We start from the raw sequence: 13,800 nt of genomic DNA on the forward strand, positions 1-13,800 counted from the left end.
TTTTACTTGATATTCCTACTTGCTCCTCAGAATGTTTGTAACCATTTACATTCCCATGTACAGAGTGGAGTTTGTTTATTTGTTTATACCTATACTTTGTATTGTCACATTTTAAATTTATGGTATTTCATTGTCATTTTTATTGCAGTTCCCCGATTACTAATAAGTTGGAGGAACTTACTTCTTGGCTCTTTGTGGTTCTGTTGTGAGTTTCTGTTCATATCTCTGCACATGATTTTCTATTATAGTATTCATCTTTTTCTTAATGATTTGTAGGAGTCACTTTTACATTTTGGTTGCTAATTCTTTGTCAGTTACATGAGTCACAAATGTTTTCCCCCAATTATCGGGGCTTCCCTGGTGGTGCAGTGGTTGGGAATCCACCTGCCAATGCAGAGGACATGGGTTCGAACCCTGGTCTGGGAAGATCCCACGTGCCGCAGAGCAACTAAGCCCATGTACCACAACTACTGAGCCTGCGCTCTAGAGCCCATGCTCTGCAACAAGAGAAGCCACTGCAATGAGAAGCCCGTGCACCACAATGAAGAGTAGCCCCTGCTCACCGCAACTAGAGAGAAAGCCCGTGCACAGCAAGGAAGACCCAACGCAGCCAAAAAATAAATTAAAAAATTTAAAAAAAGAAATATTTCCCCCAATTATTTTGTATGAGTAAAATAAATTTTAATTTTGCTGTAGTTGAATTAACAATCTTTTCTTCTCTAGTTTGTACTTTCTTTCTCAAAGTCATGAAAGTATTCTTATGTTCTCTAATGTATAAAGTCATGATTTTTAACATTTGTTTATAATTGTTCTGGAATTTGTGAAATGTATAGTTAAATGGTTTTTAGCATGTCCATAGAGTTGTGCAACCATCACCATAATCTAATTATATATTGTATCATCCCAAAAGGAAAGCTTGTATCCATTAGCAGCCACTCCCTGCTCTCCTCTGCCCCCAGTGTTAGGCAGCCACTTAATCTACTTTCTTGCTTCTTCTGGACATTTCATGTAAACAGGATCAAATAATATGTGGTCTTTTGTGACTGGCGTCTTTCACATAGCATAAATTTTCTGGGGTTCATCCATATTATAGCATGTATCAGTACTTTATTCCTTTTTATGACTGAATAATATTTAAAAACTTACATAAAACTAAACTTTAAGTATTTCAAAGTGGGTTAAATTTCTGTATTGGGGATTCTGGGAAGATGACAGTAGTGGTAGAATAGTTTCCTAATCCCTGTATGACTTTCCCATAAAAACAACAAATAAAATAGGAAAACCCAAAATCCATGAACAACATATAGAAGAAAATTAGTTGAGTATGTTTCTGTCTACAAACGCTCAAACACCAGTAGTTTGGGGATAGACCACTAACAGCTCCAAGACCTGTGTATTATTATCTATGAAGGAAGAAGAAGGAAGCAGTGGAACTTCAAATGAATGTGAGAATTGAAAAATAGCCAAAAGACAATCACTGGAAAGCCTGGAGGGCCAGTTTACGAATACCAGCTGAAACTGGGAGGGGTTTTGCACACACTGATAATGGGTGAGTGAAAGAGGTCTTTTGTAAAGCCTTAAGGGACTGGAGGACCTTGAAACTTCTAAAACCAACCAAAGCTGCCTTCCAGGACCAATCTGCACATGAGAAGGAACTGACATTACAATTAAACATCCCCTGAAGAATACAAAGAAAAGAGAAGGTCCAGATAAAAGTGGAGAGGAACAGAATCAAGATATCTCAGAAAACAAAGAACTTTATTTCCAAACACTGTACAAAAACAAGAGGGAGTTTTAGAGTGAAGTTAGAATAGCTATTCTAGGCCAAAACTCCTGAAACTTCAGGAAAATGAACTTCATTTAAATATCAACAATATGAAATGATTGTTTTCAAAAGTTTACAAAGTATCTGAAGAGAAATGGGACTCTAAATAATATTCCTATAGACAATGAAAGCACACCAGAAAGACGTCCACAAAACAGATGAAAACCATTAGATATTAAGACAGAAGGCAAGACAAAAGACATTATAATCAGAATAAGGCATTTCAAAAAAAAGTTTGCATAAGAAAAAAGTTTTTTAAATGCTAGGTGGTAGAACTTTGTGAAATATTAGAATTGAAAGAAAATTTATTTTAGAAATGACAAATTAGAAGGAAAACACCAGGGCGTATAAACATAACATATAATACCTTTGAAAGAGAAAGATGTTGAAAAGGAGGAAGACATTTTTAAAGATGGGATAAAAAGGAGCTGTAAAAAGAATTTGATAGAAATTGACATATTGAAAACAGGCAAGGAAGATCCAACATATGTATAATAGGAATCCCCAAAGAAGAAAAAAATGATGGCAAGGGAGCAGAACAGATACTAAAACTTACAATTTAACTAACTTAAAAACAGACTTGGAACTCCATTTTGAAAGAGCTCAGCACATGCCTGAGAACACTGACCCAGCAAGACCAACACTAAGACACAGTCTAGTAAAATTATTGAACTTTAAAGGAAAAATAAAAATTCTTCAGACTTTTAAGCAAAATCAGGGAAGGAAAATCAGATTATTATATTTTTCAACAGTAAAAAATTTATGAGAGAAGATCTATTCTTATAATGAAAGAATTTATGAGAAAAGACAATTTGTTATGGAATTCCATATTTAAGATACTCAGGAAAGCATGAGCCCAATATTTTACATATAACCAAACTGATTTTCAAGTATAAAAGTCACAAACTGTTATCAGTGTGCTAGAACTGAAGAATATTGTTCCCATTGGCTCTTCCTGAGGAATCTTCAGGAAGAGAATCAAAATGACTAGAGAGACATTAATATAAGGACTGACAGTTAGTACTGTACATATACTTGTAGAAACAAGACTTAGTGGGGTTAAAAAAAGGAGGAAGTATGGTCTGTAAACAGATGAGAAGGAGAATAGAGGAATATGTGCAAAATATTTTAAAAACTATTTTCAGTAATCATATTGGTGGTGGTAGAATTGGCATTATGATTTGGAGACTGTGTGTAATGTGAAATAAAAAGCAAATGAGTGTTTTCTTTTAATTCGGCCACAAATTGTGTCCTTGAGAACCAAGATTCTCAGTATAGAAGAATGAAGATAGAGATGACTCATACTGAGAGATATATGTGTGTGTGTAGGGTGGATGGGCCAAATAACCCTCTTCCCCAGAAAACAAATCCAGCAAGAAGAAATTAACAGTATTAAAAATAAATAATTACAAAATGAAATCAATAAAATACAGATTTGACCAATAAAATCAATATAATAGTCAATTGGGAAATCTGGTCAGAAAAAAGAACATAAAGATAAAATATTAGAGGAGCTAGAGACTGTCATATAGATTGAAGTAAGCCAGAAAGAGAAAAACAAATATCATATATTAATGCATATATGTGGAATCTATAAAAATGGTGAAGATGAACCTATTTGCAAAGCCGAAATAGAGACATAGATGTAGAGAACAAACGTGTGGACACCAGGGGGAAAAGGGGTGGGTGGGTGGGATGACTTGGTAGATTGGGATTGACATATATATATGCCTAGGTATAAAGTAACTAATGAGGACCTGAGGTATAGCATGGGGAACTCTACTCAGTGCTCTGTGGTGACCTAAATGGGAAGGAAATCCAAAAAGGAGGGGATATGTGTATACATATGGCTGGTTCACTTTGCTGTGCAGCAGGAACTAGCACAACATTGTAAAGCAACTATACCCCAATTAAAAAAAAATTTTTTTTTTACATGGGGGAAAAAAGATAAAATACTAGAAATAAGAAAAGTGAACAATTTCTAAGAATATTATAAGTAGTTATGCTTATAAATTTGAAAATCCAGGAGAATCACTTGACTTTTGTGGATAGATTTTTAATCAAACACATAAAGAACAGGAAATTTCTGTTTTTTTTTAACATCTTTATTAGAGTATAATTGCTTTACAATGTTGTGTTAGTTTCTGCTGTATAACAGTGAATCAGCTATATGTATACATATATCCCCATATCCCCGCCCTCTTGCGTCTCCCTCCCACCCTCCATATCCCACCCCCCTAGGTGTTCACAAAGCACCTAGCTGATCTCCCTGTGTGATGCAGCTGCTTCTCACGGGCTATCTATTTTACATTTGGTAGTGTATATATGTCAGTGCAACTCTCTCACTTCGTCCCAGCTTACCCTCCCTCTCCCTGTGTCCTCAAGTCCATTCTCTATGTCTGCATCTTTATTCCTGTCTTGCCCCAGGTTCATGAGAACCCTTTTTTTTTAGATTCCATATATGTGTGTTAGCATACAGTATTTTTCTTTTTCTGACTTACTTCACTCTGTATGACAGACTCTGAGTCCATCCACCTAACTACAAATAAGTCAATTTTGTTTCTTTAATGGCTGAATAATATTCCATTATATATATGTGCCACATCTTCCTTATTGATTCTTCTGTCGATGGACACTTAGGTTGCTCTCATGTCCTGACTATTGTAAACAGTGCTGCAGTGAACACTGTGGTACATGCCTCTTTTTGAATTATGGCTTTCTCAGGGTATATGCCCAGTAGTGGGATTGCTGGGTCGTATGGTAGTTCTATTTTTAGTTTTTTTTTTTTTTTTATCTGTACATGGGCTTCTCACTGTTGTGGCCTCTCCTGTTGCAGAGCACAGGCTCCGGACGCAGAGGCTCAGCAGCCATGGCTCACGGGCCTAGCCGTTCCACGGCATGTGGGATCTTCCCGGACTGGGGCACGAACCCGTGTCCCCTGCATTGGCAGGCGGACTCTCAACCACTGTGCCACCAGGGAAGCCCTATTTTTAGTTTTTTAAGGAACCTCCATACTGTTCTCTATAGTGACTATATCAATTTACATTCCCACCAACAGTGCAAGAGGGTTCCCTTTTCTCCACACCCTCTCCAGCATTTATCATTTCTAGATTTTTTGATGACGGCTATTCTGACTGGTGTGAGGTGATACCTCATTCTAGTTTTGATTTGCATTTCTCTAATGATTAGTGATGTAGAGCATCCTTTCATGTGTTGTTGGCAATCTGTATATCTTCTTTGGAGAAATGTCTATTTAGCTCCTCTGCCCATTTTTGGATTGTTTTTTTTTTTTTTTTTTTTTTGATATTGAGCTGCATGACCTGCTTGTATATTTTGGAGATTAATCCTTTGTCAGTGGCTTCATTTGCAAATATTTTCTGCCATTCTGAGGGTCATCTTTTTGTCCCGTTTATGGTTTCTTTTGCTGTGCAAAAGCTTTTAAGTTTCATTAGGTCCCATGTGTTTATTTTTGTCTTTATTTCCATTTCTGTAGGAGGTGGGTCAAAAGGATCTTGCTGTGATTTATGTCATAGAGTGTCCTGCCTATGTTTTCCTCTAAGAGTCTGGCCTTACATTTAGGTCCTTAATCCATTTTGAGTTTATTTTTGTGTATGGTATTAGGAAGTGTTCTAATTTTATTCTTTTACATGTAGTTTTCCCAGCACCACTTATTGAAGAGACTGTCTTTCCTCCGTTGTATATTCTTGCCTCCTCTATCAAAGATAAGGTGACTATATGTGTGTGGGTTTATCTCTGGGCTCTCTATCCTGTTCATTGATCTATATTTCTGTTTTTGTGCCAGTACCATACTGTCTTGATTACTGTAGCTTTGTCATATAGTCTGAAGTCCAGGAGCCAGATTCCTCCAGCTCTGTTTTTCTTTCTCAAGATTGCTTTGGCTATTCGGGGTCTTTTGTGTTTCCATACAAACTGTGAAATTTTTTGTTCTAGTTCTGTGAAAAATGCCATTGGTAGTTAGATGGGGAATGCCTTGAATCTATAGATTGCTTTGGGTAGTATAGTCATTTTCACAATGTTGATTTTTCCAATCCAAAAACATGGTATATCTCTATCTGTTTGTATCATCTTTCTTTCATCGATGTGTTATACTTTTCTGCTTACAGGTCTTTTGTCTCCTTAGTAGGTTTATTCCTATGTATTTTATTCTTTTTGTTGCAGTGGTAAATGGGACTATTTCCTTAATTTCTTTTTCAGATTTTTCATTGTTAGTGTATAGGAATGCATGAGATTTTTGTGCATTAATTTTGTATCCTGCCACTTTACCAAATTCATTGATTAGCTCTAGTAGTTTTCTGGTAGCATCTTTAGGATTCTCTATGTATAAGTATCATGTCATCTGCAAACAGTGACAGCTCTAGTCTTCTTTTCTGATTTGGATTCCTTTTATTTCTTTTTCTTCTCTGATTGCTGTGGCTAAAACTTCCAAAACTATGTTGAATAATACTGGTGAGAGTGGGCAACTGTGTCTTGTTCCTGATCTTAGAGGAAATGGTTTCAGTTTTTCACCACTGAGGATGATGTTGGCTGTGGGTTTGTCATATATGGCCTTTATTATGTTGAGGTAGGTTCCCTCTCTGACTGCTTTCTGGAGATTTTTTTTTATCATAAATGGGTGTTGAATTTTTTTGAAAGCTTTTTCTGCATCTTTTGAGATTATCATATGGTTGTTATCCTTCAATTTGTTAATATGGTGTATTGCCTTGATTGATTTGCGTATATTGAAGACTCCTTGCATTCCTGGGATAAACCCAACTTGATCATGGTGTGTGATTCTTTTAATGTGCTGTTGGATTCTGTCTGCTAGTGTTTTGTTGAGGATGTTTGCCTCCATGTTCATCAGTGATATTGGCCTGTACTGTTCTTTTTTTGTGACATTTTGTCTGGTTTTGGTATCAGGGTGATGGTGGCCTCGTAGAATGAGTTTGGGAGTGTTCCTTCCTCTGCAGTTTTTTGGAAGAGTTTGAGAAGGATTGATGTTAGTTCTTCTCGAAATGTTTGATAGAATTCACCCTAAAGCTATCAGGTCCTGGGCTTTTGTTTGTTGGAAGAGTTTTAATCACAGTCTCAATTTCAGTGCCTGTGATTCATCTGTTTATATTTTCTATTTTCTCCTGGTTAAGTCTCAGAAGGTTGTGCTTTTCTTAGAATTTGTCCATTTCTTCCAGGTTTTCCATTTTATTGGCATATAGTTGCTTGTAATCTCTCATGATCCTTTGTATTTCTGTAGTGTCTGTTGTTACTTCTCCATTTTCATTTCTAATTCTGTTGATTTGAGTCTTCTCCCTTTTCTTCTTGATGAGTCTGGCTAAAGGTTGATCAATTTTGTTTATTGTCTCAAAGAACCAGCTTTTAGTTTTATTGATCTTTGCTACTGTTTCCTTCATTTCTTTTTCATTTATTTCTGATCTGATCTTTATGATTTCTTTCCTTCTGCTAACTTTGGGTTTTTTTGTTCTTTCTCTAATTGCTTTAGGTGTAAAATTAGGTGGTTTATTTGAGATTTTTCTTGTTTCTTGAGGTAGGATTGTATTGCTATAAACTTCCCTCTTAGAACTGCTTTTGCTGCATCCCATAGGTTTTGGGTCATCCTGTTTTCGTTGTCATTTGTTTCTAGGTATTTTTTGGTTTCCTCTTTTATTTCTTCAGTGCTCTCTTGGTTATTAAGTAGTGTATTGTTTAGCCTCCATGTGTTTTTTTTTTTTAAGTTTTTTTCCTGTAATTGATATCTAGTCTCATAGCGTTGTTGTTTGAAAAGACACTTGATACGATTTCATTTTTCTTAAATTTACCAAGGCTTCATTTGTGACCCAAGGTATGATCTAGTCTGGAGAATGTTCCATGAGCACTGAGAAGAAAGTGTATTCTGTTGTTTTTGGATGGAATGTCCTATAAACATCAATTAAATTCATCTTGTTTAATGTGTCATTTAAAGCTTGTGTTTCCTTATTTATTTTCATTTTGGTTGATCTGTCCATTGGTGAAAGTGGGGTGTTAAAGTCCCCTACTGTGATTATATTACTGTCGGTTTCCCGTTTTGTGGCTGTTAGCATTTGCTTTATGTATCAAGGTGCTCCTATGTTGGGTGCATAAATATTTACAATTGTTCTATCTTCTTCTTGGATTGATCCCTTGATCATTATGTAGTGTCCTTCTTTGTCTCTTGTAATAGTCTTTATTTTAAAGTGCATTTTGTCTGATGGGAGAATTGCTACTCCAGCTTTCTTTTGATTTCCATTTGCATGAAATATCTTTTTCCATCTGCTCACTTTCAGTCTGTATATGTCCCTAGGTCTGAAGTGGGTCTCTTGTAGACAGCATATATACAGGTCTTGTTTTTGTATCTATTCAGCCAGTCTGTGTCTTTCGGTTGGAGCATTTAATCCATTTACATTAAAGGTAATTATCGATATGTATGTTCCTATTACCATTTTCTTAATTGTTTTGGGTTTGTAATTGTAGGTCTTTTCCTTTTCTTGTGTTTCCTGCCTAGAGCAGTTCCTTTAAGCTGGTTTGGTGGTGCTGAATTCTCTTAACTTTTGTTTGTCTGTAAGGGTTTTAATTTCTCTGTGGAATCTGAATGAGATCCTTGCTGTGTAGAGTACTCTTTGTTGTAGGTTTTTCCCTTTTATCACTTTAAATATGTCCTGCCACTCCCTTCTGGCCTGCAGAGTATTTGCTGAAAGATCAGCTGTTAGCCTTATGGGGATTACCTTGTATGTTATTTTTTGTTTTTCCCTTGCGCTTTTAATATTTTTTCTTTGTATCTAATTTTTGATAGTTTGATTAATATGTGTCTTGGTGTGTTTCTTCTGGGATTTATCCTGTATGGGACTCTCTGTGCCTCCTGAACTTGATTGACTATTTCCTTTCCCATGTTAGGGAAGTTTTCAATTAAAATCTCTTCAAATATTTTCTCAGACCCTTTCTTTTTCTCTTCTTCTTCTGGGACCCATATAATTTGAATGTTGGTGCATTTAATGTCGTCCCAGAGGTCTCTGAGACTGTCCTCGATTCTTTTCATTCTTTTTTCTTTATTCTGCTCTGTGGTAGTTATTTCCACTGTTTTATTTTCCTGGTCACTTATCTGTTCTTTTGCCTCAGTTATTCTGCTATTGATTCCTTCTAGAGAATTTTCAGTTCCATTTATTGTGTTGTTCATCATTGTTTGTTTGCTCTTTAGTTCTTCTAGTTCCTTGTTAAACATTTCTTTTATTTTCTCCATTCTATTTCCAAGATTTTGGATATCTTTACCATTACTCTCTGAATTCTTTTTTAGGTAGAGTGCCTATTTCCTCTTCATTTGTTTGGTCTGCTGGGTTTTTACCCTGCTCCTTCATCTGCTCTGTGTTTCTTTGTCTTCTCATTTTGCTTAGCTTACTGTGTTTGTGGTCTCCTTATCACAGGCTGCAGGTTCGTAGTTCCCGTTGTTTTTGGTGTCTGCCTTCTTTGGGTGAGGTTGGTTTAGTGGCTTGTTTAGGCTTCCTGGTGGAGGGGACTGGTGCCTGTGTTGTGGTCGGTGGGGCTGGATCTTGTCTTTCTAGTGGGCAGGGCCGTGTCTTTTGGTGTGTTTTGGGGTGTCTGTGAGCTTAATATGATTTCAGGCAGCCTCTGTGTAATGGGTAGGGTTGTGTTCTTGTTTTGCTAGTTGTTTGTCATGGGGCATCAGCATTGGAGCTTGCTGGCCATTGGGTGGAGCTGGGTCTTTGCGTTGAGACAGAGATCTCTGGGAGAGCTCTCACAGATTGATGTTACATGGGGCTGGGTGGTCTCTGTTGGTCCAATGTCCTGAACTCGGTTTCCCACTTCGGAGGCTCAGGCCTGACACCAGGCTGGAGCACCAAGACCCTGTCTGCCACATGGCCAGGTATGTGGGGATTTTCTTGCCTTTTGGGAAGTCTGAGGTCCTCTGCCAGCGTTCAGTACGTGTTCTATAGGAGTTGTTCCACATGTAGATGTATTTTTGATGTATCTGTGGGGAGGAAGCTGATCTCCATGTCTTACTCCTCTGCCATCTTGAAGGTCCCCCTTCCGTGTTGTTTAAATTATTTTAGAGTACAGAAAAGAAATGGGGGAAGCACCCACTTTACTTATGAGAGGGGCAAACCTGGGCTCCAAAACCTAGCAAAGCCAGATGTGCCAAATAATCTTAAATTTAACACCCCTTATCCACTCAACATTACTTTTCTCCATCATAGGGGACCTTTCTGGACAACAGGAATGGGGCCCTATGTCCTCTGCCTATTGGGTTTGGAAATGGGGAGTCTTGGCAGGACTTAGACAAAGGAGGAGACTAAAGTCTGGGTATTTATTCCCCTGGCTTACTTCCTATGTGTAGGTGCCTTAGGCTGGCTCTCTGAAAGTTCTCATCCATCTTTTGGAGCTTGTGAGTGATAAGAGCTGCTCTGTCATTACCAGCCCACGTTATTGCTCTATCCCTTGTGATCCCCCTCTTCCAAAACTTTGTAAATAGTCTACTTGTAAATACTATCCTTAAATTATTCTAACTTGAACGGGTCATCTGTTTCTTGTAGACCCTTTCTGACACAGTAGATGAGTTTAGGGTGTTTGCTTTTGTAGAAAGTATGAAATTAGAAGATGTACTAGTTTTGACTAAGAAAAAATACAGTAAGGAAAACATACTCTGTTACCGAAAAATATGAATTACAAAGTTGAAAAAAATAGCAAATTTGTAAACATTTATGTATAATATAAAAATGCATAATAGAGACAAGTTTATATATTATTTGATTACTGATTATTTGATTATTTGATTATTATTTGATATACTGTTTATTAGTATTGTGTCTATGTTAAATTTGCTTAGTGTGATCATTGTAGTGTGGTTATATAGTAGAATGCCCTTATTCTTAGAGATATGCCACTTTATTTAGGGATGAAATGTCATGACATATTAACCAACTCTCAAAAGGAACAGCAAATGAAAAGAAAATATGTGTGTGTGTAAGAAGAGACATAAAGCAAATGTGTCAAAATACTAATAATTAGTTAAGGTATGTGGTACTTTTGTTGTGGTATATGGGTATTCACTGTTAATATTCTTGCAACTCTTGTGGCTTTGAAATTTTCAAAATAAAAAGTTGGGGGAAATATTCAAAACAACAAAAAATAAATACTTATATGGATAAAGATCTTTATAAACTAATAAGACGCATAATATACCAGCATTTGAACAAGCAAATCACTGAAGGAGAAATACAGAAGGCCCTTAAACAAAGTGATACTAGACTGAATAATAAAGAAATGCAAATTTAAATGAACTGTCAGTGTTTATCTACCAAAAAAAGTAGCAAAGACTCAAAAAAGTGGTAATGCCCAATGCTGATGGGGATGCAGCAGATTGAACATGAAGCATAGCTTGGTGCCTCCCATCTTGTAGTGTGCAGTCTGGTAGTATCTGAATGCATAAAATCTGTATGCTCTTTAATCACAGCAGTTTCATTTAATGAACTAAGTAAATCTAATGAGGTAATAGGATAAGTAAGTAAGGTTATATGTACAAAGTATGTTCATTGCAGCATTGTTAATAGTGGCAAGGACCATTTAAATGTCCATCAGTTGGGGTTTGGTTTTACATACAGAATACTATTTAACTATTAAGCACAGAAGTAAATATATTGATATGGAATGATATCCCTGATAGTTATATTAAAAATAAAAGTGGGTTAGAGAAAAATACACATAGTACTACTATCCCATTTAAAGTAAAATACCTATATATTCTGGGCATAATTTTGTGTATACCAATATTATATAGGTTTTGAAAATACCTAATATTATATGGTTGAGAGTATCAGAAAAGATAGGAAAATTATGGGGAATTGGGGCTTTTATATTTTCTCTCTCCTTTTGTTTGAGTTATAAATTTTTATATATCCCATGAAATAATCATAGATATTGTTACCACATAACTAATTGATTTTACACTAGGGTATATATTTTCTCTTTTTGTACTTTTTTATTTTAAAGAAATAAAGATCGTATAATAGAAAATGTAACTAAACTTTCATTTTAAAAGACTTGGCAATAATTTTTTTAAAGTAATTATATAGCATAGTCTTACTGAGTTACAAAAAATCTGTTAAGAAACTCATTTTGCTCTTGTGTATTCCATTTTCAGAGCAGTGGAAAGAGCTCAGTGCTAGAAAGCCTAGTGGGGAGGGACCTGCTTCCCAGAGGCACTGGTATTGTCACCCGGAGACCTCTCATTCTGCAGCTAGTCCATGTTTCACCCGAAGATAAACGAAAAACAACAGGAGAAGAAAATGGTAAATTTTAGAATTGGAATATAAATTATTTAAAAATTCTTCATTTTTGGTCCAATCTTCAAAAGACATGAGCTAATTAGAAATTAGTGACTGTAGCAAAATCAGAAGTCTTGTAAAGAAAAGTGGTATGCATCTTTTCTCATGTAAAAAAAAGAGTAATTTTTGTTGTTTTTGAGGACCATGAGTCAACTTGTTTGAAAGAGAACCTTTTTGGTAATTCAGTTTAGTAAACTGTTGTTAATGCTATTTAGTGGAGGATCTAGTGAGCTACTTGGTAAACGAGAATCAGTTATTTTTAAAAGTTTTTGTGTCTTTTGGAGTGTTTTAAACTTTTTTTCCTTGTGTTTAAAACAATGTTCTTGCCTTTTCACTTTGTTTTAGAATTTAAATATTTTCTTTTTTTTGCCACGCACACGGCACGTGGGATCTTAGTTCCCCGACCAGCGATCGAACCTGCGCCCCCTGTAGTGGAAGCGTGGAGTCTTAACCACTGGACCACCAGGGAAGTCCCTAGAAATTAAATATTTTAGATTCTAGTTTAAAGATTTACTTTTAAATAAAATTAAAGTGATTTAGCTTTTCAGCATGGCAATGTTATCTTACCTTCCCTTTTCTGGTCTTGCCATGTGTCTGCTAATTTTGAATCTTTGGCCCTTCGATCTAAGATGAATATTATTTTTAGAAAGAGTTTTTTAAAAAAAATTATTATTATTTTTTGCACTCCGCGTGGCATGAGGTATCTTAGTTCCCCGACTAGGGGTTGAACCTGTGCTACCTACAGTGGAAGCATGGTGTCTTAACCACTGGACTGCCAGGGAGGTCCCTAATTATTATTATTTTTTTTACTATCCTTCTCTTGCTAAGGCTTACCTATATAACACATACTTTTTAGATTCCTCCCTCACCCAAATAATAAACATGGAGTATCATGATAAAATATGCACCATCCTTTATAGCAGTTCTTCTTTGGTTAAACTGAAAATATTTTAAGACACACTATCTTTATTAGCATGTTTTAAATTGCCTATTAAATATGTATCCTCTATTGATCATACTTTTACATTAGTGAGATTTGGAATGTTTGATGAGAGTAATATGTTTAATCTTCAGTGTTTGGTTCACATTTTGTCTTATTTATAAAAGTCTATAAAATGTTCTAAGTATTAAATTGTATTTGCAGCAGAGTACCATGTTTGTTTCTCATTCTGCAGAGATCTGTTTTCAATGAAGTTTCATTCTGTTTCTTATGTCCTAATCTAAGATGGGATGATAATTTGATTCAATTGAAGTTACTTTAATTTCTGTATCTGATCTTTTCCTTTACTTATTATAGGAGCATTGTTGTGATAGCTTGATTTTTTTTTTAAAGGGGAAGTAAAAAAGACCTGTCATGAGCATCTAGAATGACTACAGAAAGTTAATCACTAAAGCAAGTTAATGAAGTTGTAGATGTTAACATATAATGATATAATGATAAATATTTTTGGATAGACTGCCAGAGGATATGTAGGAGTCTTTTAATTATATTAGGTAGCTTCTTGGTATATTATTCATTGCTTTGCTTTTCTGTAATATTTCTTTATTATTGAAATTCTGAACCTTGAATTTAATCATTTTGGACTAATTTATGGTCCAGCTTCAAATGTATGGAATAACTCTTTAAAAATT

General features: G+C 35.6%; 1 protein-coding gene across 4 annotated transcripts in view; it reads left to right on the plus strand.

Moving 5' to 3' along the window:
• DNM1L (dynamin 1 like) overlaps window positions 1-13,800 on the plus strand; it is a 63,665-nt gene that overhangs the window by 18,324 nt on the left and 31,541 nt on the right. For all 4 annotated transcript variants that reach the window (XM_081250091.1, XM_081250092.1, XM_081250093.1 and 1 more), the window contains exon 2: window positions 11,985-12,132. In XM_081250091.1, coding sequence (XP_081106217.1) covers window positions 11,985-12,132 — 148 coding nt within the window. The remainder of the gene's footprint in view (window positions 1-11,984; window positions 12,133-13,800) is intronic.

The sequence above is a fragment of the Mesoplodon bidens genome, assembly GCF_964165515.1.
Source record: "Mesoplodon bidens genome assembly, chromosome: 11".
NCBI classification, from domain to species: Eukaryota; Metazoa; Chordata; class Mammalia; order Artiodactyla; family Ziphiidae; genus Mesoplodon; species Mesoplodon bidens.